General features: G+C 60.0%; 2 protein-coding genes across 6 annotated transcripts in view; one reads left to right on the top strand and one right to left on the bottom strand.

The window, feature by feature from the left end:
* Positions 1-13,792, top strand: part of NGEF (neuronal guanine nucleotide exchange factor) — a 128,035-nt gene extending 114,243 nt beyond the window's left edge. For 3 of the 5 annotated variants that reach the window (XM_044945290.2, XM_044945291.2, XM_025289154.3), the window contains 9 exons: positions 108-260; positions 1,960-2,089; positions 4,002-4,076; positions 8,002-8,091; positions 9,116-9,279; positions 9,681-9,836; positions 10,569-10,648; positions 11,464-11,568; positions 12,767-13,792. In XM_044945290.2, the coding sequence (XP_044801225.1) occupies positions 108-260; positions 1,960-2,089; positions 4,002-4,076; positions 8,002-8,091; positions 9,116-9,279; positions 9,681-9,836; positions 10,569-10,648; positions 11,464-11,568; positions 12,767-12,957 (1,144 nt within the window). In that variant the 3' untranslated portion in view covers positions 12,958-13,792. Of the gene's footprint in view, positions 1-107; positions 261-1,959; positions 2,090-4,001; positions 4,077-8,001; positions 8,092-9,115; positions 9,280-9,680; positions 9,837-10,568; positions 10,649-10,754; positions 11,569-12,766 lie in introns of all 5 variants that reach the window. The other 2 variants (XR_006552008.2, XR_006552009.2) reach the window with 2 other exon arrangements.
* A 2,177-nt stretch (positions 13,793-15,969) lies between these two features.
* SNORC (secondary ossification center associated regulator of chondrocyte maturation) lies at positions 15,970-23,776 on the bottom strand. Its single transcript, XM_025289153.3, has 3 exons — positions 23,412-23,776; positions 16,414-16,596; positions 15,970-16,135 (listed from the first exon to the last, which is right to left on the bottom strand). The coding sequence occupies exons 1-3, from the start codon at positions 23,638-23,640 to the stop codon at positions 16,026-16,028; spliced, it is 522 nt and encodes a 173-aa protein (XP_025144938.3). The 5' UTR covers positions 23,641-23,776; the 3' UTR covers positions 15,970-16,025.
* Between the last annotated feature and the right edge of the window lie 854 nt (positions 23,777-24,630).

Below are 24,630 nucleotides of genomic sequence, written 5' to 3'. Positions count from 1 at the left end.
TGTGATAGAACACGCCCCCTCGCTGGGACCCCGTCCTGTCATGTTGGTTTGGCGAGGACGTGTCCTCAGTCTCCCCCGGCTCCCCTAACCCAGCCGCCTCCCCCCAGGTTTCTGTTGGAGCTGGAGCGCCGGATGGAGGAAAACATCGTTATCTCGGACGTCTGTGACATCGTGTACCGCTACGCCGCTGACCACTTCTCCGTCTACATCACCTATGTCAGCAACCAGACCTACCAGGAGCGGACCTATAAGCAGCTGCTGTGAGTGTGGCCAGGGGCGGGATCATCGCAGAGGCGCGGCCCGGGCAGCCCCCTCCTCCGACGCTGGCCCTGAGCTGTGGTCCCTGGACCTCTGCTTTCCCGGGACGGCATCCAAGCCTGGCATGTGCTGGGGCTTTTGGTGCCACCAGGGAAATGGTGACCCCGGGACTGTTGGCCACGGCACCCACTGGACCTGTGTCAAGATGGCCACGCAGGGCTCTGCGAGGTTTAGAAAAGGGAGCTTGAGGCCAAGAGGACCACTCGAGGCCCAGGACAGCAGGAGAGTGGTTTGAATCAGAGACAAAGGCAAGGATTGGGGAGGGAGTCTTTTTGGTGATTCTCCAGCATCTGGATTGCGTGTGTGCTCCGTCGTGTCCGACTCTTTGTGACCCTATAGACTGCAGCCCGCCAGACTCCTCTGTCCATGGGATTCTCCAGGCCAGTATACTGGAGTGGGTTGCCATGCCGTCCTCCAGGGGATCTTCCCAACCCAGGGATCAAACCAGCATCTCCTGCATTGGCAGGTGGATTCTGTACCACTGCACCACCTGGGAAGCCCTCTCCAGCCAAAGCCCTTGAATTTTACTAATCTGCCCACTTTGTAAACTTCCTTGGGGTTTCCATTGAGAGAAGTTTTTCATCAACTTGCCTCTTTTGAGTTCTTCACATTTTCTGTGCCATGTTTCGACCACAGTTTAAATGATGATACGTTCTTAGCACACTCAGCGGGCCCCAAAGAACTCTCCAGGTGGTGACTCTGGACTTGATGCTTTGCTGGGTCTTTCCATCAGTGCAGTTCACTGGGGGTGTTTTAAAGGTTGAGCCCTCAGGTTTGACATTTGGGGTTTGCAGTGGGGATTTGAGGGAATCTGGATGCCAGTTTTGAGGATAAGCATTGAGAAGACAGTCACACAGGAAGCGAGGACTCTGGATATTGCAGTGCCCCGGGGTCCACTGGTGTGGCCTGTGAGAGCAGACTCTCTGGGCTGAGTGCCATGTCCCTGATGTCAGGCAGTCCTGAGCCAGCATCTGCCCTCCTCCACTGCCCAACCCATCTGCAGAAGAGACATCCCCGCCGGGCAGGAGCAGCCCAGGTTCTCCCTGCAGCCGTCTCCAACCTGCCGCCTGCTCCTGTCACTACGTGGGTTTACCTTGCCCCCGTTTCCTGCTGGGGAAATCGTCGAATTATGCATCTGATTCATAGTCTTGGCCATACAAGGAGTTTTTGCCTTCCCACACAACATATTTTGCTAAGTTTTCATGGGCTGGGCATGTGAAGTCACTATTGTTATTTGACTTGTACATGAACAGTTTGTTTTGCAGAGAAAAAAAAGAGAGAAAGAATGGATGCATGGACGCATCCTCTGTGCCCGTGGGCTGTCTGGTTCCTACGAGGCTGTGCATGGGGAGGAAGCCTCTCCAACTCATGCCTCCTACAAGCCAGAGAGGGCTTCCCAGGTGGTGCTAGTGGTAAAGAACCTGCCTGCCAACGCAGGAGACATAAGAGATGAGGGTTCCATCCCTGGGTCGGGAAGATCCCCTGGAGGAGGGCATGGCAACCCACTCCAGTATCCTTGCCTGGAGAATCCCCAGACAGAGGAGCCTGGCGGGCTACAGTCCATGCGTACGCATAGAGTTGGACACAACTCAGGCAGCTCAGCACGCACGCATGTACTGATGCTCTCGTCTGTGTGCCCAGCCAGGAGAAGGCAGCCTTCCGGGAGCTGATCGCGCAGCTGGAGTTGGACCCCAAGTGCAGGGGGCTGCCCCTCTCCTCCTTCCTCATCCTGCCTTTCCAGAGGATCACGCGCCTCAAGCTGTTGGTCCAGGTACCCGACTCTCTCCCCCTACCACCCCCCCCCAACTTCAGCTGCTGCCTGTTTCCTTTGGTCAGTCCAGGTCTCTGCTGGCTTTCTGAGAAGTCCATGTGCTCCACAAATCCTAATTAAGCTCCTCCTGTGTGCCAAGCAGTGGGAGACTCAGCCCCTGCTGCCGGAGAGCCAGATCCTGGTGGGGAGAGAGAGACACACACGCACATCCAGGAAGTGGTCATGGCTGAGGACTGTGAATTGGGGTGACATGATAGGGATGACGGCCTGGCCCACTCCCAGGGTGGGGATCGGGAAGGGCTCTCAGATGAGTGGCATTTAAGCAAAGACTTGACTGACAGGGAGGAGCCATTCATCTGATGGGGAACTGCTTTCAGGCAGAGGTCCTGGGGCAGCAAGGTCCACAGACGGGTTGGCCGGCCGTGAGCTGGGGAACATGATGGGAGTGAGTGTGGAGATGTGGGCAGAGGCTGGTCAGGGGCCTGCGGGGCCAGCTGAGGCACTGGATTCTATCCCCTGTGATGGGGGTCACTCCTTTTAGTGGACATTGGTTAAGAGCTCAAAGCAGCTGCCGCGTGGAGAGTACCAGGCAGGAGGGCAAGAGTGGAAGTGGGAGCAAAAGTTCACGAGCGATTCGAGAAAGGTGGGTTGGCGGGCATCGAGGTGGGGCATCCTGGAGGGACATCAGTGACCTGAGCCCTGCACTTGCTACCGTGGAGAAAGAAGGAAGGAGAATCTTTGGTTTGAGCAGCTGGACTGATGATGCTGTTTCCTGAGGTGGGGAAGTCAGCATTTGGTGTTGGACCATTGGGAGGACTTTGAGTCGTTGAACATCCAAGTTTAGAGTCAAAGGGAGAAGTCAGGGTGGGCGCTCTTGGCACCCAGGTGGCATTTAAACCAGGTTTCATCCCAATGAGACAAGGTGGACCTGAGCCACACTGTCCACTAGGAGATGGATTTGCAATTAGGGATGGTTAAAGGAGCGGTTTGCTGAGCACCAACCCCAACTTGGTAAGGGAGGGGTAAGGCGGTGCCAGAGCTGACTGCGTGTCGCTGGCTTGGTTGCCGGGCAGAGACGGGCAGGTGACCACACAGAGCGGGCTGGGGGCCTGCAGCTGAGGGATGTCCAGAGGTGGGTCTGGTCTGGAGCTCAGGAGAGAGTGAAGAGCATGCCCATCACCCTGGTGTCCACCTGGTGGGGGTGATCCTCCACTGTGTGGGTAGCTGGAAATGTTTGTTCTGAAGCCACCACGTGGGGCGGCCTGGATGGGGCAAGAGGGTGGACTGTGCTGAGACGAGCCCAACCCTCCTGTGGGGTGAGAGCAGGTCCAAACTACGGGCACGAGGAGACCCGGGAGGCAGGAATCGTGTAAAATGTGAAGAGCAATGCAAAAATTGCCATTTATAGGCGAAATTCAAAACAACCCAACTACTGGAAAAAAGACTTTTTTTTTTTCAATAAAACCAGAGTGAACAAAACCTCCGGGTCATTGCTACTTAGTTTCAGATGACAGGCCCACTCTTGCTGCTGCAAACGTTGAGCTCGATTTGGGACGGGCAACCCTGGGTGACCCTCCCCGGGCTGCTGGTCCTGCCTTCCCGCCTCCCTGCTGCCACGTGGTCAGTCCCTTTGCTTCGGTCTCTGCTGTAAGGAGATTGGGGCTCTGGCGTGGCCCTCGTAGTTAGTCCTGGGGGAGACCTCGACTCACCTTAGAGCCAGGCAAGGCTTGTGCGCAATGCTTGGCCCCCGGGTCGGTGGAAGGTTCTCCCGCCCACGTCTGCGCTCTTCGTGGGGTGTGTCCCAGCCATGTGAAGCTGCTGGGACCAGCGGGGAGGCCACCGTGCGGGGTGGGGGGGAGCGGAGGAACGGCCGTCCGCGATGAAACCAAGTGCGGACTCTCCCTGTGCCCAGAACATCCTGAAGAGGGTGGAGGAAAGGTCTGAGCGCGAAGGCACCGCCTTGGACGCCCACAAGGAACTGGAGCTGGTGAGTCGCGCTTCCTCTTTGCACGTTTCCCAGTAAACTGTCTTCTCCTCTAGACCCACCTCCCTGTCCTGTTCCCTCCTGTCTTGGTATTGTCTCTGCAAATTCACTTTCATATTTGCTCTGGCAATTCAGAAAAGTCACCGGGTCCAAAAAATAAGTCAGGTGGGGCCTGCACAGGCAGAGGGCTTCCTTCTCCCCTGAGGCTGCCGCTGTGCGGGGTGGACCAGGCCCCCAGCAGGCGCCCTTTACCCACAGACGTGTTAGTGGACCCCTCCCACCAACCCACGCTGCTGCTCCCATCACGGCCCTCGGAGGCCCCTCATTCATCCTTGCCCGTTTCCAGTGTCAAGAAAGCTCCGGCTTTTCCCTCCCTGCCCACGTTCTGAGGACAGTTCTGGCTCTTCTTAGGCCCTGGGCAGCTCTGCCCCGGGCTTCCTACTGCAGTCCCCTCCATCCCACCTCACCCCTTACCACCTCTCTCCCAGCCCTCAGCCCGAGAGCTGCAGGAGACGCGCCTGCCGCGCCAAGTTGGGCCTTTACTGCCCCAGAGTGGAGAGAAATCATTTCTGCTCTTGATCCTCGGCCAGAAGAGCTTCCTCCTGGAAGCTGTCAGCAGAGCACATGCTGGGCGGGAGGGGTGGCGGATGTTCAAGGATTTGTCTTAAAATGTTTGTCTTAAAGCGCCGTCACATGTGTTTGGTCCTGGGTGTCCACTAGAGCTGCGAGCCCACTCTTGGCATCTGTGTGGGAGGCCACTCTGTCGTGCTGGTGACCCTGTAACAGGGCCTGGTGTTAAGAGTTCTTTCCCACTTAGCGTACCAGCGGCAGCAGCTTAGTAAAAGGACTAGCCTCCATAGCTGTCGGGTGGTGGTTCTGAGCCACTTCTGAAAGGTTGTTGCTGAGCCATGAAAGACGCCGGGATTCTTGGCCTCCAGAGGCGATGAATTCAATCTGGGGCCGGTGATGAGGCTTGATCATCAGAGCTTTTCGTGTGATAAAGTTTTATTAAAGTATAAAAGAGATAGACAAAGCTTCTGACATAGACATCAGAAGGGAGCAGAAAGCACGCCCCCTTGCTAGTTTTTAGCAAACTGTTTTATGTCAGTTCAGTTCAGTTCAGTCGCTCATTCGTGTCTGACTCCTAGAGACCCCATGGACTGCAGCACACCAGGCTTCCCTGTCCATCACCAACTCCCGGAGTTCACTCAAACTCATGTCCATCGAGTCGGTGATGCCATCCAGCCATCTCATCTTCTGTCGTCCCCTTCTCGTCCCGCCTTCAATCTTTCCCAGCATCAGGGTCCTTTCAAATGAGTCACCTCTTCACATCAGGTGGCCAAAGTATTGGAGTTTCAGCTTCAGCATCAGTCCTTCCAATGAATATTCAGGACTTTGTTAGAAAGCTATTAATCAGATAAGAGAGACACCTCAAAGCTGAGGCAGTTTCACCAGGCCTCTGTCCCACGATATACATTTTTGAGATAGGATGGAATGGGGTGTGTCATTCTTCGGCCATAAAACAATTGATATGAATGCTGGTTTATTGAGCCATTATCAGCCCAAGGTTTGAGAAAAGAAAAAAAGTTCATCCTATGTGGAACCATTTTGAATAAAGGCAAATTCCAAAGCAAATACATAGTTTCATTAACATAGGCAATGTTAATGAATGCAATAAGGCAATGGCACCCCACTCCAGTACTCTTGCCTGGAAAACCCCATGGACGGAGGAGCCTGGTGGGCTGCAGTCCATGGGGTCGATAGGAGTCGGACAGGACTGAGCGACTTCACATTCACTTTCATGCATTAGAGAAGGAAATGGCAACCCACTCCAGTGTTCTTGCCTGGAGAATCCCAGGGACGGAGGAGCCTGGTGGCTGCCATCTATGGGGTCGCACAGAGTCGGACACGACTGAAGTGACTTAGCATCAGCAGCAGCTTAAGAAAAACATTTCCATAAGAAAACCAATGGCAACCCACTCCAGTACTCTTGCCTGGAAAATCCCATGAATGGAGGAGCCTGGTAGGCTGCAGTCCATGGGGTCGCTAAGAGTCGGGCACGACTGAGCAACTTCACCTTCACTTTCACTTTTCACTTTCATGCATTGGAAAAGAAAATGGCAACCCACTCCAGTGTTCTTGCCTGGAGAATCCCAGGGATGGGGGAGCCTGGTGGGCTGCTGTCTATGGGGTCGCACAGAGTCGGACACGACTGAAGCAACTTAGCAGTAGCAGTAAGAAAACCACATTGGTTAGCTCAAAGTTTGAGAGAAGTTCGGGTGGAACCAGGTGTCGTCATGGCAACACAGAATTTTAAGAGAAACCTCCTTTTAATTTTGTATAGAGGAGGAAAAAAATCTGACACACATAGTTTTGTTTCCTCCTGCCACTTAAGGGAGAGATAAAAAAATGTCTGACTCTTGCAGCCTGTTTCTTCCGTTTGGAGACCCCTGGCCTCCCTGCCTGTTACCCTCTCACTTTGAGCCACGAGGACTTTGTAACTGAATGTAGTCATTTCTCCCCAGGTCTCTCCTCCTGTGGTTCACTCCAGGCCAGGTGGCTGCGAAATCCCTCTGGCGACTATACCCTTTGAATACTGGGGGAAATGGCACTTCCCTGCCAGTCTAGTTGGGGAAAAGCAGTGCCTTGAGCAGGCTGGTCAGGGAGGGCCAGTGGCCCGCCAGCCTGGCTGCCTCTCCCCGGGCCCTCTGCCACGCCTGGGGCACACGCACCTGGTCAGACGGGAGCTCCATCGCAGCTCCCACTGGGCCCCAAGCGGTCTCGGGGCACCAGCAAGTGTTCTCTGTTTTCAAGTTGTTTTTTGCTTTCCTCTCCCTTTTTATTTCCTTGTAATGAAAGGTATACTCTTGCTTCTCATTATCATTTTTTATAAAGGTGGGGTTTTTCCCCTAATTTATAAAAACGGTGAATACAGATTCACACACTGTTCATAAGCAGAAAGGTGGCAAGGATCTGCAGTTCTCCCACACCCCCTGCCAGCACGCTGGAGCCTACCCTTCCAGATGGACACCTGCCCACACGGTTGTATTCCCTGCAGAAGGGGCTTGTGGCTTGCAAGCTGGCTTTGCCCTCCATTCCAGAGCACATGGGCGTCCCTGCTGGCTCAGCAGTAAAGAATCCGCCGGCCAGTGAAAGAGACCCTGGTTTGATCTCTGGGTCGGGAAGATCCCCTGGAGAATGGAATGGCAGCCCACTCCAGTATTCTTGCCTGGAGAATCCCATGGACAGAGGAGCCTGGAGGGCTACGGTCCTTGCAGTCGCAAAGAGTCGGACACGACTTGAGTGACTGACACATTCTCTCGAGCTTTTTTTCATGACTTCAGAGTACAGGGTTATGTGGCTTGACAAGCACTAAGCAATCCCAGTTGCCGCATTGGCAGACATTTAGGTTGAGGACAGCTTTCCTCGTTCCAACCACTGCAGGGGATACCCCATACACGCACCTCTGGGCGCTGTCTTCCTTCCCGCATGCTGAGCACCAGGCCCTGTTCTCGACACCTGTGATCCGGAGCGGATATCGAGTCCTTGGAACAAGGTCGCAGAAAATCTGCTTTCATTTGGCCTCTTGGTACCCGGGTGGCCTCCCAGGAAGCTTGGGGGGACCTGTGCTCCTCTTGCAGCATGTGACAGAGCCCGAATCCCAGGCCTCGGGCATTTCCAGGCTGACAGATGAGACAGGACATCCTGCTGAAAACCATTCTCTTAGGTGATGCAAGGGGTCAGCATTGCTTTCTGTGTTCTCTGGAGTCTGCGTCCCGCCAAGGACAAGGCCCCAGCTTTCTCCACTGGAACTGAGACCCCACTGGGACTGGCCAGTCAGTGTCTCAGCTGCAGCCTGAGTGCCTGAAGGACGTGGCCAGAGACCGCTGGCTGCGTGGGGCCTGACGTGTCCACCTTCCTGTTCCAGGTGGTGAAAGCATGCAACGAGGGCGTCAGGAAGATGAGCCGCACAGAGCAGATGATCAGCATCCAGAAGAAGATGGAGTTCAAGATCAAGGTCAACCACACGCCCCTGGCCCCGCCCGCCGGCCTGGGGCGCAGGCCACTGGCCAGGCCCGCTGAATGGCCACGCTTGGGTCTCAGCATGGTGCCACCCCCACCGAGGCCCTCCCTGACCCCCTAGCAGAGGGCCCTCCCCTGCCGCCCGTCACCAGGCCATCGCATTGGCCTAGACTGTTTTTTCGCGGGGCAGTGCAGGGACCCGGAAGCGGCCTGCTCTCAGGTACCGGCTGCGCGACCTTGAACAGTCAGCTTGAAAGAGGAACATGACATGAACCAGTCCAGGGGTTCTTAATCCTGGGCGATTTGAAAATCAGGTGGAAGTTACCCACCTTCTTCCCCAATTTTGTGTAAAGCTTCAGGCACCAGTGACCCTAAGGGCTCCTAGGGTTTCTGGTGACGTGGGCACAAGGGCACGGTGCCCGCCGAGGGTCTGTGAGGTCACGCTGGTTCTTTGGGCGCCGAGCCTCAGTTGAAGATGCAGACCTCAGGGTAGTGGGGAGGCCTCACGTAGCTCCACTTGCTGGCTGAGTGCTGAGTGCCGAGTAATCGCCCCAGAGCCGTGGAGTGGGGGAATGCAGGCCCGGCCTCCTCGCCCTGGGGGACCCAGTTCTCCCCTCTCCCCTGGGAACTTGAACCCTCCTTTGATTCTGCATCACTCAGGCTGAGCCTGGTGAGGCACGATAGCACACACAGGCACCCACGTGTACACACACACCCCCGTGAGTACAGACGCATACAGGACACACAGACACACTTGGACACAAACACGTATACATAGACGCACACGAGGACACACAAACAACAGACAAATACACATCTGCCCACTCAGGCACACGCACACACACCCTTCCCGCGTGTGCCCAGCACCCACCCATCCCTCCCACCAGTGCCCGTGTCCTGGGCCCAGTGCCGTCCCCAACACCCGTTACCACAGTTACCGCTCCAGTCAGGGTACCAGGGGAGCCGGGGCAGGGTGCGGAGGGCACAGCCTCCCCTGACATGCCCCCCCCGCCCCCCAGTCGGTGCCCATCATCTCGCACTCCCGCTGGCTGCTGAAGCAGGGCGAGCTGCAGCAGATGTCCGGCCCCAAGACCTCGCGGACCCTGCGGACCAAGAAACTCTTCCGGGAGATTTACCTCTTTCTCTTCAATGACCTGCTGGTGATTTGCCGGCAGATTCCAGGGTGAGCGGCAGGCGGGAGGGGCGGGGAGTCACCGGGGCCTGAGGGCAGTGCCCTGGGCCTTCAGGCAAGTTTATTTAAACCCCTGGGCTTCGCTGGTTTTTCCCTCCTACCAACTGGGGGCAGTTCTCCTAAGTATTGCAGCTCAGTGCCTGCTGCCCGGAGTGTGCCCAGCAGCTCCTGTGTCAGGGGTGCAGACCCCTTGTCCACCATCCACGCCGGGGGTGGGGGCAGGTGGGGGGCTGGGGGTGAGGGGGACAGGCGTTCGGGTGGGGAGCTTCCGAAGGCGGTGAGGAGCAGCTGCAGTGGGGCCGGTCCCGCTGGCCAGGGCTGGGGTGGGAGGTCTCCTGGGAATCCGAGCGTCCTGGGGACCAACAAGCCCCTCCTGCCACCTGGGTCCCCAGAGACAAGTACCAGGTGTTTGACTCGGCCCCGCGGGGCCTGCTGCGCGCGGAGGAGCTGGAGGACCAGGGCCAGACGCTGGCCAACGTCTTCATCCTGCGGCTGCTCGAGAACTCGGACGATCGGGAGGCCACCTACATGCTGAAGGCGTCCTCTCAGTGAGTGCCCAGGGCGGCCGTCCCCTCTCCCGGGGCTCAGTGTCCGCCCAGCTCCCGTGTTTCCTCCCCCATGCCTTGTCCAGAGGGCTTCCGTCCTGTGTAAGTGTCGGGGTTGGGGGTGAGTGCGTTGCTGGCTGTGTGTGTGTGCGTGTGTGTGCGTGTGTGTGTGTGTGTTCCCTTGGGCCTCAGACTCTGATGAGCTGTTGTAGAGCCCTTGGGCCAGGCCAACCAGTGAATTGCCGCTGCTGGGCAGTCTCGGGCCCACCTGCCACCCTTGAGCAGCCAGGCTGTCTCCCCTGCACCCCCAGGGCTCTGAGAGCGATGGCCAGGTCCACGCGGGGCAATGCTCTGTGAGCCCTGGAGCTGGGACGCCTGGTGCCCAGGCCCCTACACCCCAGAACTCACAGGTGTCACCCAGCGCATCAAGCCCAGTTCCGACTGCCTCGGGGGGACGGGGTGGCGTCAGCCTCTCCGAGTCCATGATTGTGGTTTAGGGCAACTGGCCACCCAGGGCTCACCTCTGGGTGAACGTTGGGTGTCGTGGGCTCACACACCCTCACCCACTGACTTGAAAGATGCCCCCAGGGAGGTTCTGCAGGGCTCTGCCTGGCCTGCTCCCTGCTGCCAAGCTCGGGACCCCAGGGCCAGCCTGCCGGGTGCCTGGCATTGCGGTTTCCCTCGGGTGGGCGCTGACGCTCTGTGTTGGCGGCATCTGCCCTCTTCCTGACCCAGGAGCGAGATGAAGCGCTGGATGACTTCGCTGGCCCCCAACCGAAGAACCAAGTTCGTTTCCTTCACATCCCGGCTGCTCGGTAAGCGGCCCACTGGGGAGGGGGTACCCACTGGGTGGGACAGGTGATGGTTAGGGAGGACTCTGCAGGTCAGCCTCAGACAGGGGCCTCTGCACTCCACCTAAAGGGCCTTTGAGGCCTCTGGAACGCTGCTTCGACTGCCCAGAGGTCCTTCGCACCCTGATGCAAGCTCGGTACCCCATGGAGGAGGACACGGTGTGCCTGAGCTTTGCAAACGTTTCCACGGTTAATGAAGACATAAAAGTCAGCAGGTCTTAAGTGACAGGTGCCGCAAGGAAACCGGAAGGGATCTGGGCCCAGGAGGCAAACGCCAGTGTTCTCTGGGGCGGCTGATCGTCTGAAAACGTTCCAAAATAGGAAAGGGCTCAAGCGCCATCCTGACCATGCTCACCGAGTCCTGAACGTCCCCAGGCCGCTCCCAGGACCCAGCCCAGGACCAAGGAGCCTCCTTCAAAGTCTAAATAAGAGCCCTCCCCCTCCCCCCGCCCCCGGCCCCTCCCCCGCCCGCACTGGCCGCCTGTTCATCCCTGCACCAGCTATGACTTGTTCAGAATTCCCGGCTATTTTGACGTCCTTTTCTTTAGAGCCACGCCCACCCCTCCCTCCAATGAGCCCTTTTCCAGCGGCTGCTTGGTCCGCCCTGTCTCCTGGACGGGGTTGGGTGGGGGTGGGGGGGGGGGGGGGGTGGGGGGGAGGGGGTGGGGATGGGGGTGGGGGGGCGTGTCCCTGCTAACTGCTGGGGGGCCGGGTTCTGCGGGTGCCCAGCCAGGGCGGGTGCCACGTGATGAGGACGGGCCACCCCTTCCTCCCTTCAGACTGCCCCCAGGTCCAGTGTGTGCACCCGTACGTGGCCCAGCAGCCGGATGAGCTGACGCTGGAGCTGGCCGACATCCTCAACATCCTGGACAAGACAGAGGACGGTGAGGCCCGGGGCTGGCGCCTCTGCCCGCGGGGCTCCCTGTGCCCACCCAGTGCCCAGTGGTCCCTTTCCCCTCGTCCGGCCCTGGCATCAGCCTCCCCATTATGGTGGGAGGGATGAAGACCAGGAACACCCCGACCCAGGCCTGTATTTGCAGCAAGCTTCCAGATGAGCCTGTGAACACCAGGCCTGTGGTCCCATGTGGGCCAGGAAGCCGCCCCCTGGGGCTCCTGCCCACTCCTGCTGTTGACACCAGTGCCAGAGGTTGGCTCCCCCCTCCTGGAAAACAGACCCCTTATTTCTACATCAGTTTTTCCTAATCTAAATCCCCAAAGTGCACACAGCATGTCTCCCCACCCCAGTTCCTCCCCTTTTTTTGAGGTCCTGGCTGGAAGGTCGCAGGCTGGTGACCTCTGGGGAAGACCATGGCCACCACCACAAATCCTAGGGGCTCACCCAGTGCTGGGCGAGCTGTGGTTCCTGCCCTCTCCCCCCATCCCCAGAATATAAACAGCCTGACACCCCTCCTAGTGGCCTGCAGAAGACATGCCCCAGCCCCACCGACCCCAGGCCTCAGCCTTGCCCAAGGACCTGCCGGCAGGGCTTGCAATTTGGGCCACAGCACCCCATCCCCCGCCCCCCTGCCACCAGGACACCGTGATGCGGGGGTGGGTGGAGCAGAGAGTCAGGGCACTTGGCTGGTTCGTGACCTGGCCACCGTCAGCTGACCACCCAGCTCTCAGGAGTCTGAGGCTCAGGGAAGGGCTGCCCAACAAGAGGGTGACGGTGGCGTCCTGAGCCAGCTGCCATCCCACCAGCCCCTCGATGCCTCTCGCTTTTGGGGGTGGCCCTTGGGGTCTCCTGGCCACAGGTGGGGCAGTCTGAGATTGTTGAGGGCTTGGGAATGGGTCCTGGAGTCAATACGCATGGGACCCGCGATGGCACAGGATGCCGCAGGTTCCTCCACCTCCCTGTGCACGGGCACCGTGCCCCCCAGGAGGGCTGCACCCCTCTCCCCAGCTTCTGGGGGATACACCCGGTCTGAGCATTTCCATCAGGGAGTGTGAGGGCAGGGGACCCCTGGGAAAGCTGGCTGGACTCCCGAGTCTCCCTTCTGCTTGCTCCCCACTCACCAGAGGGAGGCCCAGCCCAGGCCACTTGGAGACAGCTTGTGACCTGCTGTCTCCCCTCCCTCCCAGGCTGGATCTTTGGCGAGCGTCTGCATGACCAGGAGCGAGGCTGGTTCCCCAGCAATATGACCGAGGAGATCTTGAACCCCAAGATCCGGTCCCAGAACCTCAAGGAGTGTTTCCGTGTCCACAAGATGGACGACCCTCAGCGCAGCCAGAATAAGGACCGCAGGAAGCTGGGCAGCCGGAATCGGCAATGACCCCTGACCGCACCCCTCCACACACACACCCCCCACCCCCTGCCTGGTGGAGGGATGTAGGCAGGAACGAGGCCTGGCAGGCAGACCCCAGCGGACAGTGGAGGGGCTCTGGGGGAAGGCCCCGCCTCCCCAGGCAGCTGGGTGTGACCTGACCTGGGTGGGGTGGTCTTTGCCAGAGTCGCCCGAACCCCTCCTTGCCACGTGGTTCATGCTCATGTGTCCTGGCCCCTCGCTCACCCACTGGAGAGAGGGTGCCCACATCCCTCTGCTGCATTTGTAGATGAGAAAGTGTACTTTAAACAGTATTATACCACCCTCTTCTTCTGTCTCTTGGAAGGCAGACAATGGGCAGGCTCCAGGGCCCGCCCCTGGTACTGAGAGGCCCCAGACCCTGGGGCGCCCCGGGGCCCAGGGCAAGTGTGAAGGTGAAGGTGTCATGACTCCCTGCACGTGTCCTCTCCCCCCGGAAGCTGTTAAGACTCGGCCAGGCGCACACGTGGACCACCCTGGCCTGATGCGCTTGATGAGCGGCCCTTGGTCTCCATTCAGAGGACCAGGAGACTATCTGCCTCTGTCCGCCTCTGCCCCCGAGCCTCCACCCGCCTCTGGCTGCACGGCTGGCCTCTGCCTCACGACAGGCCTGCCAGAGCTTGGCTGAGGGCCCACGCCACCTTTGGCTCCCTGACCAGCTGGATATAACTTGTTACCTGCCCCTTCAGGAGCCCTGGTGTCACAAAGGAATGACTTGGCCACTGCATCCTGTACGGGTTATGGTTCCGAGAAAAGCAAATATCATTTTTGGCTGCATTAAAAGAAGCATCATGTATAAAATTAAGGAGAGGAAGGTCTTTTTTTATTTCCCTGGTGCACACGGGAATGCAGTTTGGGTCTGGGCAGGAACAGAAGAGCCCTCTTCCCGTGGAGGCGGCCTGTCCCAGGAGACAGCTGAGGAGGCTTCCCGTGGAGGAGGAAGCAGCCAGGATGGAGCCTCAGGATGGAAGTGGATCTGGACCTCCACTTGTGAGGGACTCCACAAACAGAATAAGCTGTCTGAGGCGATGGGGGAGGCAGGGTTGGAAGACCACTGTGGGACAGAGGTATGGGGGGCGTTGTGGTCCCACAGGGGATCCGACCACCAGGCTTGAGACTTCAGCTTCCAATCCAGCCAGCCACTGGTCCAGGGCACTTCTTCCTATCTTCAGAGGCGGTAGCCAGTTACCTGGAGGTTGCAGTGGGTCTTCGGAGCCACGCCCCTTCCCTCCCCCCCCCCACCCCAGGTCTGAGAACGGGGGGAGGGCCTGGAAACCAACCCTGCCAGAGGCCATGCCCTCCTTATCAGGACACTGATCAGAAGCCCAGGATTTAAATGGAGCATCTTCCCAGAAATCACAACATGATTGGGGTTTTTGGGCCCTCAGACCCTTTGAGAACTGGATGAATCCCTGAAAGATTCAGACCCGTGCAACATGCTGGTACAATTGGGGAGGGACCCCCGGATCCCAGTGAGGGGCTGATGCTCTTGGTGCCTCCTTGCTGCAACCCCAGTGGGGGCGGGGCGGGGCAGGGAGGGGGCCTACCTGCACCTGAGTTTCCCAGGAGTTGGGGAAAGGGGAGAGGGTCCATTTCTGAGCCCCATGCTGCTCTTGGGTGGGGGTGGGGGGTTGTTGGTCCTAGTCTTTATCCAGCTTTTGTTTTTGGAGCTGGGAGACAGCATAGTGACTTGTGTCATCTGCTCTAACGAGGCTTTGTCTACTGGAGGTTACATGAAATAATTTGTACACAGTTTCATGAAAACCGGTCAGCACTGCAACAGTCTTTTATAGACCGAAACTTTGAAGCCATGACGTGTCTTGGGGAGTGTGAATGGGTACCGGTCATCTGAGTATCCAGGTGGAGAAAACTGGCCTGAACAAGTGTGGTCAGGGACTCAGACAAACCAACGAGGCCAAGGTGGTTGCTAGAAATAATGGTGAAAATAATAAGGGAAGAAGGCTAGCTCCTCTCTCCAGTGCTCACTCAGAAGAATCCTCTTGTGGCCCCAGTGTTAAACCATCCCTGGGGTTTGCAGACAGCCCCCCTACCCCAGGCCTTAGGGTCCTCACTCCAAGACTCCGTTCTAGCTTCTTTCCTGCTGCATCCAGAGCAGGTAAGCCACTATTTCAAATCCCTCTCTAAATCACAAAGGGTAGGCTTCCTGGGAGGTATGGGAGGCGGAGGGCCTGTCCAGGGAGCCAGTGCCAGGGCCAAGCTGGGAGACTGGGTGTTGCCTCTGGTCCAGCCCCCAAGATTTCAGGGCTGAAATGAGGAGGGTCGAGCTTGAAAGCCCTTTTTGTTTCCTAACAAACAGCCGTCCCGCGTGGGGTTGCCTGCTGTGCCAGAAGCTCGGCCACTGTCCCCTGGAGCTCGACCCGGCCAGGCGAGGGAGGCCGTCTGGGGCTTGCGTTGGGGAGCGGGGACAGGGGCTCACAACACCCAGGCTTCACCGCGTGTCTCATTCGCTCCTGGGGGTCGAGGGGTCCCCAGGGGTCCGGAGGGTGCGGGCCTGGGGCTGAGACCCCACAGACAAGAGACCCAGCTGCCAGAGTCTGAAGATGCCCCCCACCAACAAAACCAATCATCTTATTGGAAGCCGGGAACGCCCGTGAGTCACGCGGACCCCGCTGGGACTCAGCGAGGCCGCGAGAAGCAGGGCGGTGGGCACGGGGCTGGCCTTTGCCCTCTCCAGCCTTGGGGGCCTCCCGCCGGTCCGCACTCCCTCGCAGCGCTCCCGGGCCCGCGGAGGGGTCGGTGGGAGGCAGGCGGCGGGCAGTCCGGGGTGGGGACGATCAGGGGCCGCCGCCGCCGGACTCTGGCCGGAGCGCGCCGCACGCCCTCTCCCGCACCCCGACGACCCCTGCACGCACCTGCACGCCCGCGGGGGACCCGGCGCATGTGCGCTCCCGCACGCGCCCCGCGAGCACGGCGACACCCCCGCAACCCCCACCCCGCTCGCCGACACACGAACAAGGAGACTCGGGGGGCGCGCACCTGGGGTGCCGCCGAGCCGCACCGCGGCCCCTTTATTCGCTTCAGGAGGCGGAAAACTTTCTCAGCGCGACCACCACGAGCGCCAACACCACGCAGGTGGCCAGCAGGGCGGCGATGACGATGGCGGCGATGGCGCCGGGCCCCAGCGAGCCTGCGGAGGACGGGGAGAGGGGGCCGGGTCAGCCAGAGGCCCGCCCGCCCGCACCCGCCCCCCCACCTCACCCACCCTCGCACTCCGACCTGCACCCCCGTCCCCGCACACCCACCCCCGTCCCCATGTCAGCCAGAGGCCCGCCCCCAACCTCTCCTCCCGGCCCGCCCCCCACCCCCCGCCCCCGCACACTGTGCCCCCGGCCCGTGCCCCCCGTCCCTTACCCCCCCAATGTCCAGCCTCCGCCCCACTTTCCCCGCCTCCCGCCCCTGCCGTACCCCCGCCCTGGTCCAGGCGCTCCTGCGCGGTGCTGTCCTCGGGGCTCGGCGTGGCGGTGGGCGCCGGCGGGCCGCTGACCGCCGGCTCCCAGGCGGGGCTGGTGCTCTCCACGGGGTCTTCTCCCGACGGCAGCTCGGCGGGCTCGTTCCACAGGGTGGGCGCGGGCTCCTGCGGGCCCTCGGCTGCAAGGCCAAGGACAGGTGTAGTAGGTCCCCCGGGCGGTAGGTCCGACCAGACGTCCCCGCCTTGAACGACTGGGAAGGGGCGCTTCGCGGTGCTTTGCCGGAGGCCGTGGGGGGGCCCACGTGTGGCCCTGGACCCCCTACTGGGGCCAGGCTGCCCCCCACCCAGGACGGGACAGGTTGATGGCGGCGGGGGCCACCCTCAGGAGAAAGCTGGGAGAACTGGGGGCTCGCAGGGAAGGGCAGTAGGGACCGTGGAGGGGAACAACAGTGGGGGACACGACACTCCCCAGCAGGGCCTGCGGACCCCAGCTGAACTGCTGGGGGTCTGTGGGCCTGGGGCAGTGACACTTCTAAGGGGTCCTCTCCCCACACAGGGCAGCCTTCACCCTGGAGAGGGCGCCAGGACAGGAAAGCAATGTCCTGTCCGGAGACCAGGGACTCTGCCCACCGGGTGGTGAGGGGCAGCAGTCGTGGGAGGTGGAAAGGAGAGGCCCAGCCCCCACCCCCACGCCCCTGCGGCCAGCCTGCTTCTCCCTGACCCTAGCCCCAAGGTCTGGGGTCCCGCTCCCTCACATGCGTCTACACACCCCCCAGTGTCTGAGGCTTAAAGCACAAGAGCCTCTAGCCGGAGGAGAAACCGTGATGCCCGGGCTTTGCTCACTCCAGATCGGACAGGGCCAGAGGGCTGGGCAGGGGTGTCTGCGGAGCTTGTTCGGGAAGCTCCAGGAGCCTCTCACCCCAACCCTGGCAGGGGCTGGATCAGCAGGGCAGCCTCTGGGCAGTGTTTTTTTTGCAGGACCCTTCCTCTGCTGGTAGGTCGGCAGGTTCAGGGTACACAGGGGCCCCAGAGAGCAGTATGAGAATGTGGTATGGGAACTCCAGCCCCACCCCCACCCTTCTGTAGCCCCAGACTCCCCAGTCTTGCTCCCCCTTCAAGAATCCTAGCCTGAGGAGCTACACAGCAACACCCCGGCCCTGGGCCCATCCAGCCTTCTCAGACCCCCAGTCAAGTTCAAGACCAGGTTCCAGGCTTCCCACCCCAGCTGCTGAGTGATCTGGGTGTGATCCGGGGATGCTGGAATGGGCTAAATGGGCATCGCAACACAGCGTCTCAGGGACACCAGCAGGGAACTGTGTGTCCCTGCTTCTGAGAAGACGGGGCTAAGGGTAAACTTAGGTGGGCGTTGGCAGTTAAGTGCTCCTGGGGACTGAAGCCTCAGACAACTCAGTCACAGGTTGTGCCTTCGCAGAAACTTCCCTGGAAGTTGTGGTTCAATCAGTACAGCCCTGGTGCTGGTGATCAACAATCCGCTTGCCAGTGCAGCAGATGCAAGAGACCCGGGTTCAATCCCTGGGTTGGGAGGATCCCCTGGAGAAGGAAATGGCAACCCACTCCAGTATTCTTGCCTGGAGAATCCCATGGACAGAGGAGCCTGGTGGGCTACAGTCTATGGGGTTGCCAAAGAGTCGGACAGGACTGAGCACTTAGCAGCAGCAGCAGCAGCAGCAGCAGCAGCAAGACAAGCCCTGGCTGGTCTCCCTGCCAGTTCCTGGGGCGCCTTTCACTCTTGGAGCCTCCACCCCGGAGCCTTGCCCCCCACCACCACCGGGCCCTGGGCACCAGACAAGCCAGACCCACACCCTGCTTCCAGGCTCAGCACCTCCTGGAGAGGGGGTGCTCTGGGAAGACACAAAGGTATTTGCAGGGGTCTTCTGCCAACAGTTTCCACTTGGGGCAAATCATGAGTGAACAGCCAAAGCCAAATTCCAGGACAGTCTTCAAATAACTAGGTTTTCAAAAATATTAAGGTCGCAAGAGACAGAGAGTGAGGGGCTGTTGCGGAGTAGAGACTGAGGACTTGTGACAACGCAACGCGGCGTGAGTTCCTGGAGGGCACACTGCGGGGTCCGCTGGTGAACTGTGAGCCGGGCTGCAGCTTAGGGAAGAGCACTGCATCCTGTTCACTTCCTGATTTGGAAAACTGACTCTGCTGTGTGACCCTTGTTCTCAGAAGTATTTAGGGGCAAACGGGCACAGTGTCTATAGCTTAACTGTCAGATGGTTCAGCAGTTAGGTGAGCGAGTAGACAGAGACGGGAAGACAGACGAGAAAATATGGCAAAAAGTTGGTGGTCGGTGAATCCAAAAGAGTCTACTGGAATTGATTGGATTATTCCTGTAACTTTCCTGTAAACTTAAGATCTTTTCTTGATAAAACCTTACGGGGTCCCCAGCTCCCCAGGCCCTGTCCCTGGCTGCCTCTCTCAGGCCTCGGCTGGATCAGTGGTGAGGTGAGGCTTGCAGGCAGGGACCAGTATCATGCTCCCAGGTCTTGCCCCGGCCTGGGCCCCTTTTCTGAAACATCCCTGGTGAGGAGACCTCCCAGGGGTGGAAGGTCCCTGCACCCAGTGGGTGGAAGCTCCTCTCTCCAGGGCCCCAGCTGAGCTGCAGTGCTGGGGTCTGGGGGCCACCCTGCTCCAGAACCCACTTCAGTGACTTCCCTGTGACTGTCAGGCCTCCCTTGTCGCTGCCTGGAAGGGCTGAGGTCTGCCACCTGCCTATGGAGGGCTCCATGCCCTCGTCATGCTTGCCGCGGGCTCCCCAGGGCTGAGCAGAAAGAAAGGCCTGGGTCTGAGGTTGGATAGCATCACCGATTCAATGGACATGAACTTTGGGCAAACTCTGGAAGACAGTGGAGGGACAGGGAGGCCTGGCATGCTGCAGTCCGTGGGGTCGCAAAGAGTCAGACACGACTGAGAGACTGAACATCTACCACCCACCACTGGGCACGCCCTGGGGTCTAAGGCTCACAGACTGTGAGTCTCCCAGATAAACGGACAGGCCCCCCGGTTGCAACTTGCTCACCACACACCCAAGACAGAGCAGCAGCCAGGCACCTCCCTGTCCTACCTCCAGCCAAAGCTCACCCCCAAATGCCAGGCATCAGGCCCAGGGAAGCCTCCACAAGGCCCTCTACAAGGGAGAGGGGTAACAAGCCCCTCAGTGCCTGGAGAGCTGGGGCTCTCTCCCAAGAGCTGGCTGTCACCCTCTGCCCTCTGCCAGAGCCTGGGGGGCCATCTCTGGGGGAGAAGGGGACCCTCTGAGCAAGGTACTTGGGAGGCCCACCCAGCCCCTCTCCCTGTCTGTCCCTCCCCTGCAAAAGCTTGGACCCTTCCTGCCAGACACACTAGCCCAGGCGTAATACACACACCACCCCACCCACCCTGCCACACACACACCCTCCAAAACCCAGCCAGTCTCTGAAGCTTGAGGGGCTGCCCCACTGGCTTCCAAAACAGAGAAAGTAAAGAAAGTGAAGTTGTTCAGTCATGTCCGACTCTGCAGCTCCATGGACTGTAGCACACCAGGCTTCTCCATCCATGGAGTTTTCCAGGCAAGAGTGCTGGAGTGGGGTGCCATTTCCTTCTCCAGGGGATCTTCGCAAACCCAGGTCTCCTGCATTGCAGGCAGATTCTTTACCAGCTGAGCCACAAGGGAAGCCCAACAATACTGGAGTGGGTAGCCTATCCCTTCTCCAGCAGATCTTCCCAACCCAGGAATTGAACCGGGGTCTCCAGTATTGCAGGCGGATTCTTTACCAGCTGAGCTATGAGCCAAATCAGAGCAAAGTGAAAGTGAAAGTCGCTCAGTCGTGTCTGACTCTGTGACCTCCATGGACTGTACAGTCCATGGAATTCTCCAGGCCAGAATACTGGAGTGGGTAGCCTTTCCTTTTCTCCAGGGAATCTTCCCATCCCAGGGATTGAACCCAGGTCTTCTGCATTGCAGGCAGACACTTCACCTCTGAGCCATCAGGGAAGCCAAACCAGAGGTCTGGGTCCAAATCTGGCTCCATCACCCCGGGACCACAGCAGACTGACTCAGCCGCTGGCCTGCCCTCCCCGACCTGTCTCTCCCAGCCTCCAAGTTGGTGACCATGCTGTCAAGGCCATCATCAGCTGCTGCCTCTGCCCCCCCACCCCAGGCCTTTCGGGCCTGGACAGCATGGCCCTGGCTACTCTGTGGGCTCCGCGCCTGCCACAACTGACCATCACAGGAGACCCCCCAGCCCTGCAAGGCTGATCCGGGCTGCACGGACTCATCGGGGCCCCAGGCTCCCGGCCAGCCCAGGTGGGCATCCCCAAGGCACACGTGGGCCAGAACCACAGCCTGAACTAAAGTCCCCAGCCCTCCCACCAAGGGGGTGCAGCTGCCAGGGAGAGGGGGTGGGCGTTTTCCTGTCCCCGTCTGCTTGCCTCCGTGGCAGCTCAGTTTGCTGGGGTGATGGGGGAGACAGCTCTGTCCCCCAAACCTACCCTTGTGGGGAGCCGGGAACAGGAGCACTTCTCTGGGGGGTTCCCCACTGCAGGCCCCATCTGAGGAGGGGGGAAGGTGGGGCCAGAAGTGCCAGGCAGAGGGGCTGGCGTGAGGGCAGGTGTGGAGGCTGGGACCCAGAGGGGTAGGTGTGGAAGGCGGGCGGAGGTGCGACGTGAGGATAGAAGACGGTGGGGGGACAAGGACTGGTGTGAGCACATCCTTTGACTCCGCCGATATGACCGGAGAAACCAGAAGTGGGGGCCTTGTGACCTTGCCACAGGCCTGGGCACTGTGGGCTTCCCCTCCCTGCCCCAGCCCCAGCCCCACTGCCCCCAGCCGCCCTGCCTTTCGGTAAATAAGTTTGTTTAACGCTCACCCTGACCACTGGGCCCCGAGGCCAGGCGCCCGAGCTCACAGACGGCCTTTGTGTGGCCATGAAGGGCCTTTTCATTGGGGCCCTGGCCTCCCGCCCGTTCAACCTGGCTTGCTCCCTCCACCGCAGTAGCTGTGGCCGCAGGCGACCGGCAGGGAGGGTGGCAGGCCAGGCCTGGGTCTCAGCCATGGGGGCCACCCCGGTGTCCCTGCTTGGGACCGACCCCAGCCCAGCGAGCAAGTGGGCCAGGGGCCTGTCGGGCCAGGCGCACACCTGCTCTGAGCCTCTAGCCCAGGGTGGGGCAGCTAAGAGCCTCCCCGCCACGCTCCCGCCCCGAACGGCAGGAGGAGCAGCAGCCCCGCTGGAGCCCAGAGGTGCTGGGGTAGGGCTGGCCTGCCTGCCCCCGGGTAGGACCTGTGCAGGGGAGTCGGGAGGTGAGGCCAGGTGAGGTCCCTATGCCGCCCACCACAAGGCTGTGCCCGGCATTCCTGTGGCGGCAGAGGAAACCCACCCACCCAGGCTGTGTACGCCCCGTCCAACCTGGCACCTCTGGCCGGCAGCCTCGGCTGGAAGAGCTTGGCTGCGTGGGCACCCAGGAATGGGACAGAAGCTGCCCACACGGGCCCCAGACTCAGGGGCAGACAGGGCGCCAGCACCTTCGCCTCCACCCGCTTTGACCACCGGGCTGGAGAAGCCATGTCACTGGGATGGGTGGGGCCCACAGGAGCCACGGAAGATGCCACCCTACTTTGGGTCACTTCCCCAGGGCCCTGGGCACCGCGCCAGGCCCCTGGCTCGCCCACCCAAAGGCAGGCGAGGCAAGGAGGGGGTTCTGCCGCGAGACTCTCCTGCACCCAGCAGAGGGGCTGGGGACGTTTCCACACATTCTCCCAACCTGTACTGAGGGCCACCAGCCGCCTGGCCCCGCCCGCGAGCCTGTGCACCCAGTAGATCTACAGAGACTCTCCCGCCTGGGAGGCAGAGGCCCTGGGGTTATCAGGGCCACACGGAAGGGGAGAGGCGCAGATCGCCTGAGGAACAGCGAGGAGGACGGAACCAGAAGCAGAGCCAGCCTGCAAGCTGCATCTAGGGCGTCTGGAGAGAGCCCGGGGGGCCCACAGGATCCTCACTGCCCCCCACCCCGTTTCCTCCGAGGTCTGTGCCCGAGTGCGTGGCTGCGGGAGTCACCCCAGGCCTCACCTCCTCTTGCGGCTCTCCCCAGCACATATCCACACGATGCCCAGATCCGCAGATGCCCCCAAAACCCACGCTGCAGAGAGGGTCTCCAGGGCCCCCCCACTGGTTTCTCCAGCCCCAGGACTCCCCACAGGAGCCCTGACACCCTGCCCTCCCGGCCACAGGAGATGGCTTTCTTCCAGGACAGAGACCACCTGGGAAGCCAGTGCCTCTCGTCTCTCCAGCTTTGCAGCCGGCCTGGGCCAGCCCCTCCCGGTGCAGGGCCCCACAGCCGTGTCCACGCTGGGGCTCGGGCCCCCAGGAACCCGCCACTTCGAGGCTGGCAGGACTCTTCTCGCCAGACCCCAGACTCGGCCGCTTTCAAGCCTCAGTGTGGTAGCGTCGGGCCAGCACCCTCCTGGTTTTACAGAGGTGTCTCTGGTCCTGTGCTCCCCACTGGAATTTTTTTCCCAGAATGGAAATAGTACCGGGTCTTCCTTCTCAAAGGACATTTGAGAAAACCAGCAGGGAAGGGTTTGTAGGGCTTCAAAACGTAAATGGCAGAGCTCCGTGGACCTAATATCTGGGGCCTCCGACCATCAGCTGCTTGCCCCGTGCCCCTCCCGACTCCCACCCAGATTCTCAAGGCCTTCCTTCCGATTTTAGGGTGCTGGAGTGGCCCCCACCTCCCCTGGGCAGCTAAGGACCCTGGCCCTGCTCCCCAAGTCACCGTCCTGCTTCAGAGGTCACAGTCTCTGTGACGAACGACTCCCAGAGGCCTCCAATGCGTAGCTGCCAGCCTGTGTCCCGGAGGAGCCCTTCCCGGAATCACCCCAAATGGTCATCCCCCATCCCGGTGAATGGCTTTGCCTGGCGGGCCTCAGAGAGATCCCAGCCTTAAGGTGCTTCTTCGCCTTGGGAGGCCGGTGGCAGGGAGCAGCCTTACCTGTGAGCACCGCAGGGGCCAGGACCCCACAGAGGAGCAGCAGCGCCATGCGCAGGGCCAGACAGGACGCCATCCTGGCCGGGGGGCGAGCGTGGCCAGCGGGCGGGAGGCACCGAGGACTGAGCTGCTCAACTTCAGGGCAGAGGGAACGAGGCATCAAAGGGCTGGGGAGGGTTTTCATCAATGCAAACTCTGTCCTCCTGGGACACCGTGCCCGCCCCCCACACATGAACACACACACACAGCCAAGCTCACAGAGCTGACTGCTTCCCTGAACTCTGGAGCAGCCCCACCCTCAGAGAGGGAAAGAGGAAATCGTTCTTTCCCTCTCTCCTCCTTCTCTCTCTCTCTCTGTCTCTCTTTCTCACACACACATACACATGCACGCACGCACACGCGCGTGCACCTAGGCCACTGAAAGAGATTCTCAAACCTCCACGTGCAAAAGACACCCAGGGTGACCGATAAATGCAGCGGCTCCAGCACTTTCTCCCAGTGGGTCACGGGTGAGCCCAGGAATCTGAATTTTAGTGCTCAAGGCCCAGGCCTGAGCGACTGCCACCGTGGGCTGGCAGCACCGACCAGGGCCAGGCTCGGCTCACATCTGGGCTCTTGACACCTGGCAGGGAGCGGGTGTTCAACAGAGCTAGGTGCAGCCATGCTCCTAAAGCTGTTTGCAGCCAGCCTTCTAGCAGCTCTCCTCTCTCCAGAAAAACCCACGGCATTAAATGCCCTGGGTCTCTTCTTCCTGCTTTCTGTTCTCCCAGGTATCTGGGACTTGAAATACCACTAGTGTGTTCATGACACCCGTGTCCAGCCTGGGTCTGGCCCCATCACCCTCTGCCTCCTGGAAGGCCCCAAGGGCATCTAATGAGCGTCTCCAACTTAGCATTGCCAAAACAAACCTGACGCCACTGCCTCCCCAACCCTGTTCAGTTAAATTCCAGCTCCCCACCTTCCAGATGTCCCAGCCACATAAAATGCATCAACGGTCTTTTCCACTTACTCCCCACGTCTAATCTCTCAGAAAGTACACCCTCCTACAGCAAACCCTTCATGGTTCCCCACTACTTTTAGAATAAAAAGTCAAACTAAGGACTTATGTTCAGTCTGATGGCCTTGACGAAGTTCCTCCAACACACCAAACTCCACCCTGCCTCAGGGCCTCTGCACTTGCTGTCCTCTCTCCCAGCAAGCAGCTTCTCAGCTCAAGACATAG

Source organism: Bubalus bubalis, chromosome 6 (genome assembly GCF_019923935.1).
Source record: "Bubalus bubalis isolate 160015118507 breed Murrah chromosome 6, NDDB_SH_1, whole genome shotgun sequence".
In the NCBI taxonomy this organism is placed as follows: Eukaryota; Metazoa; Chordata; class Mammalia; order Artiodactyla; family Bovidae; genus Bubalus; species Bubalus bubalis.
Note: the sequence above shows the minus strand (reverse complement) of the source record. Positions and strands in the feature narration are given on the sequence as shown.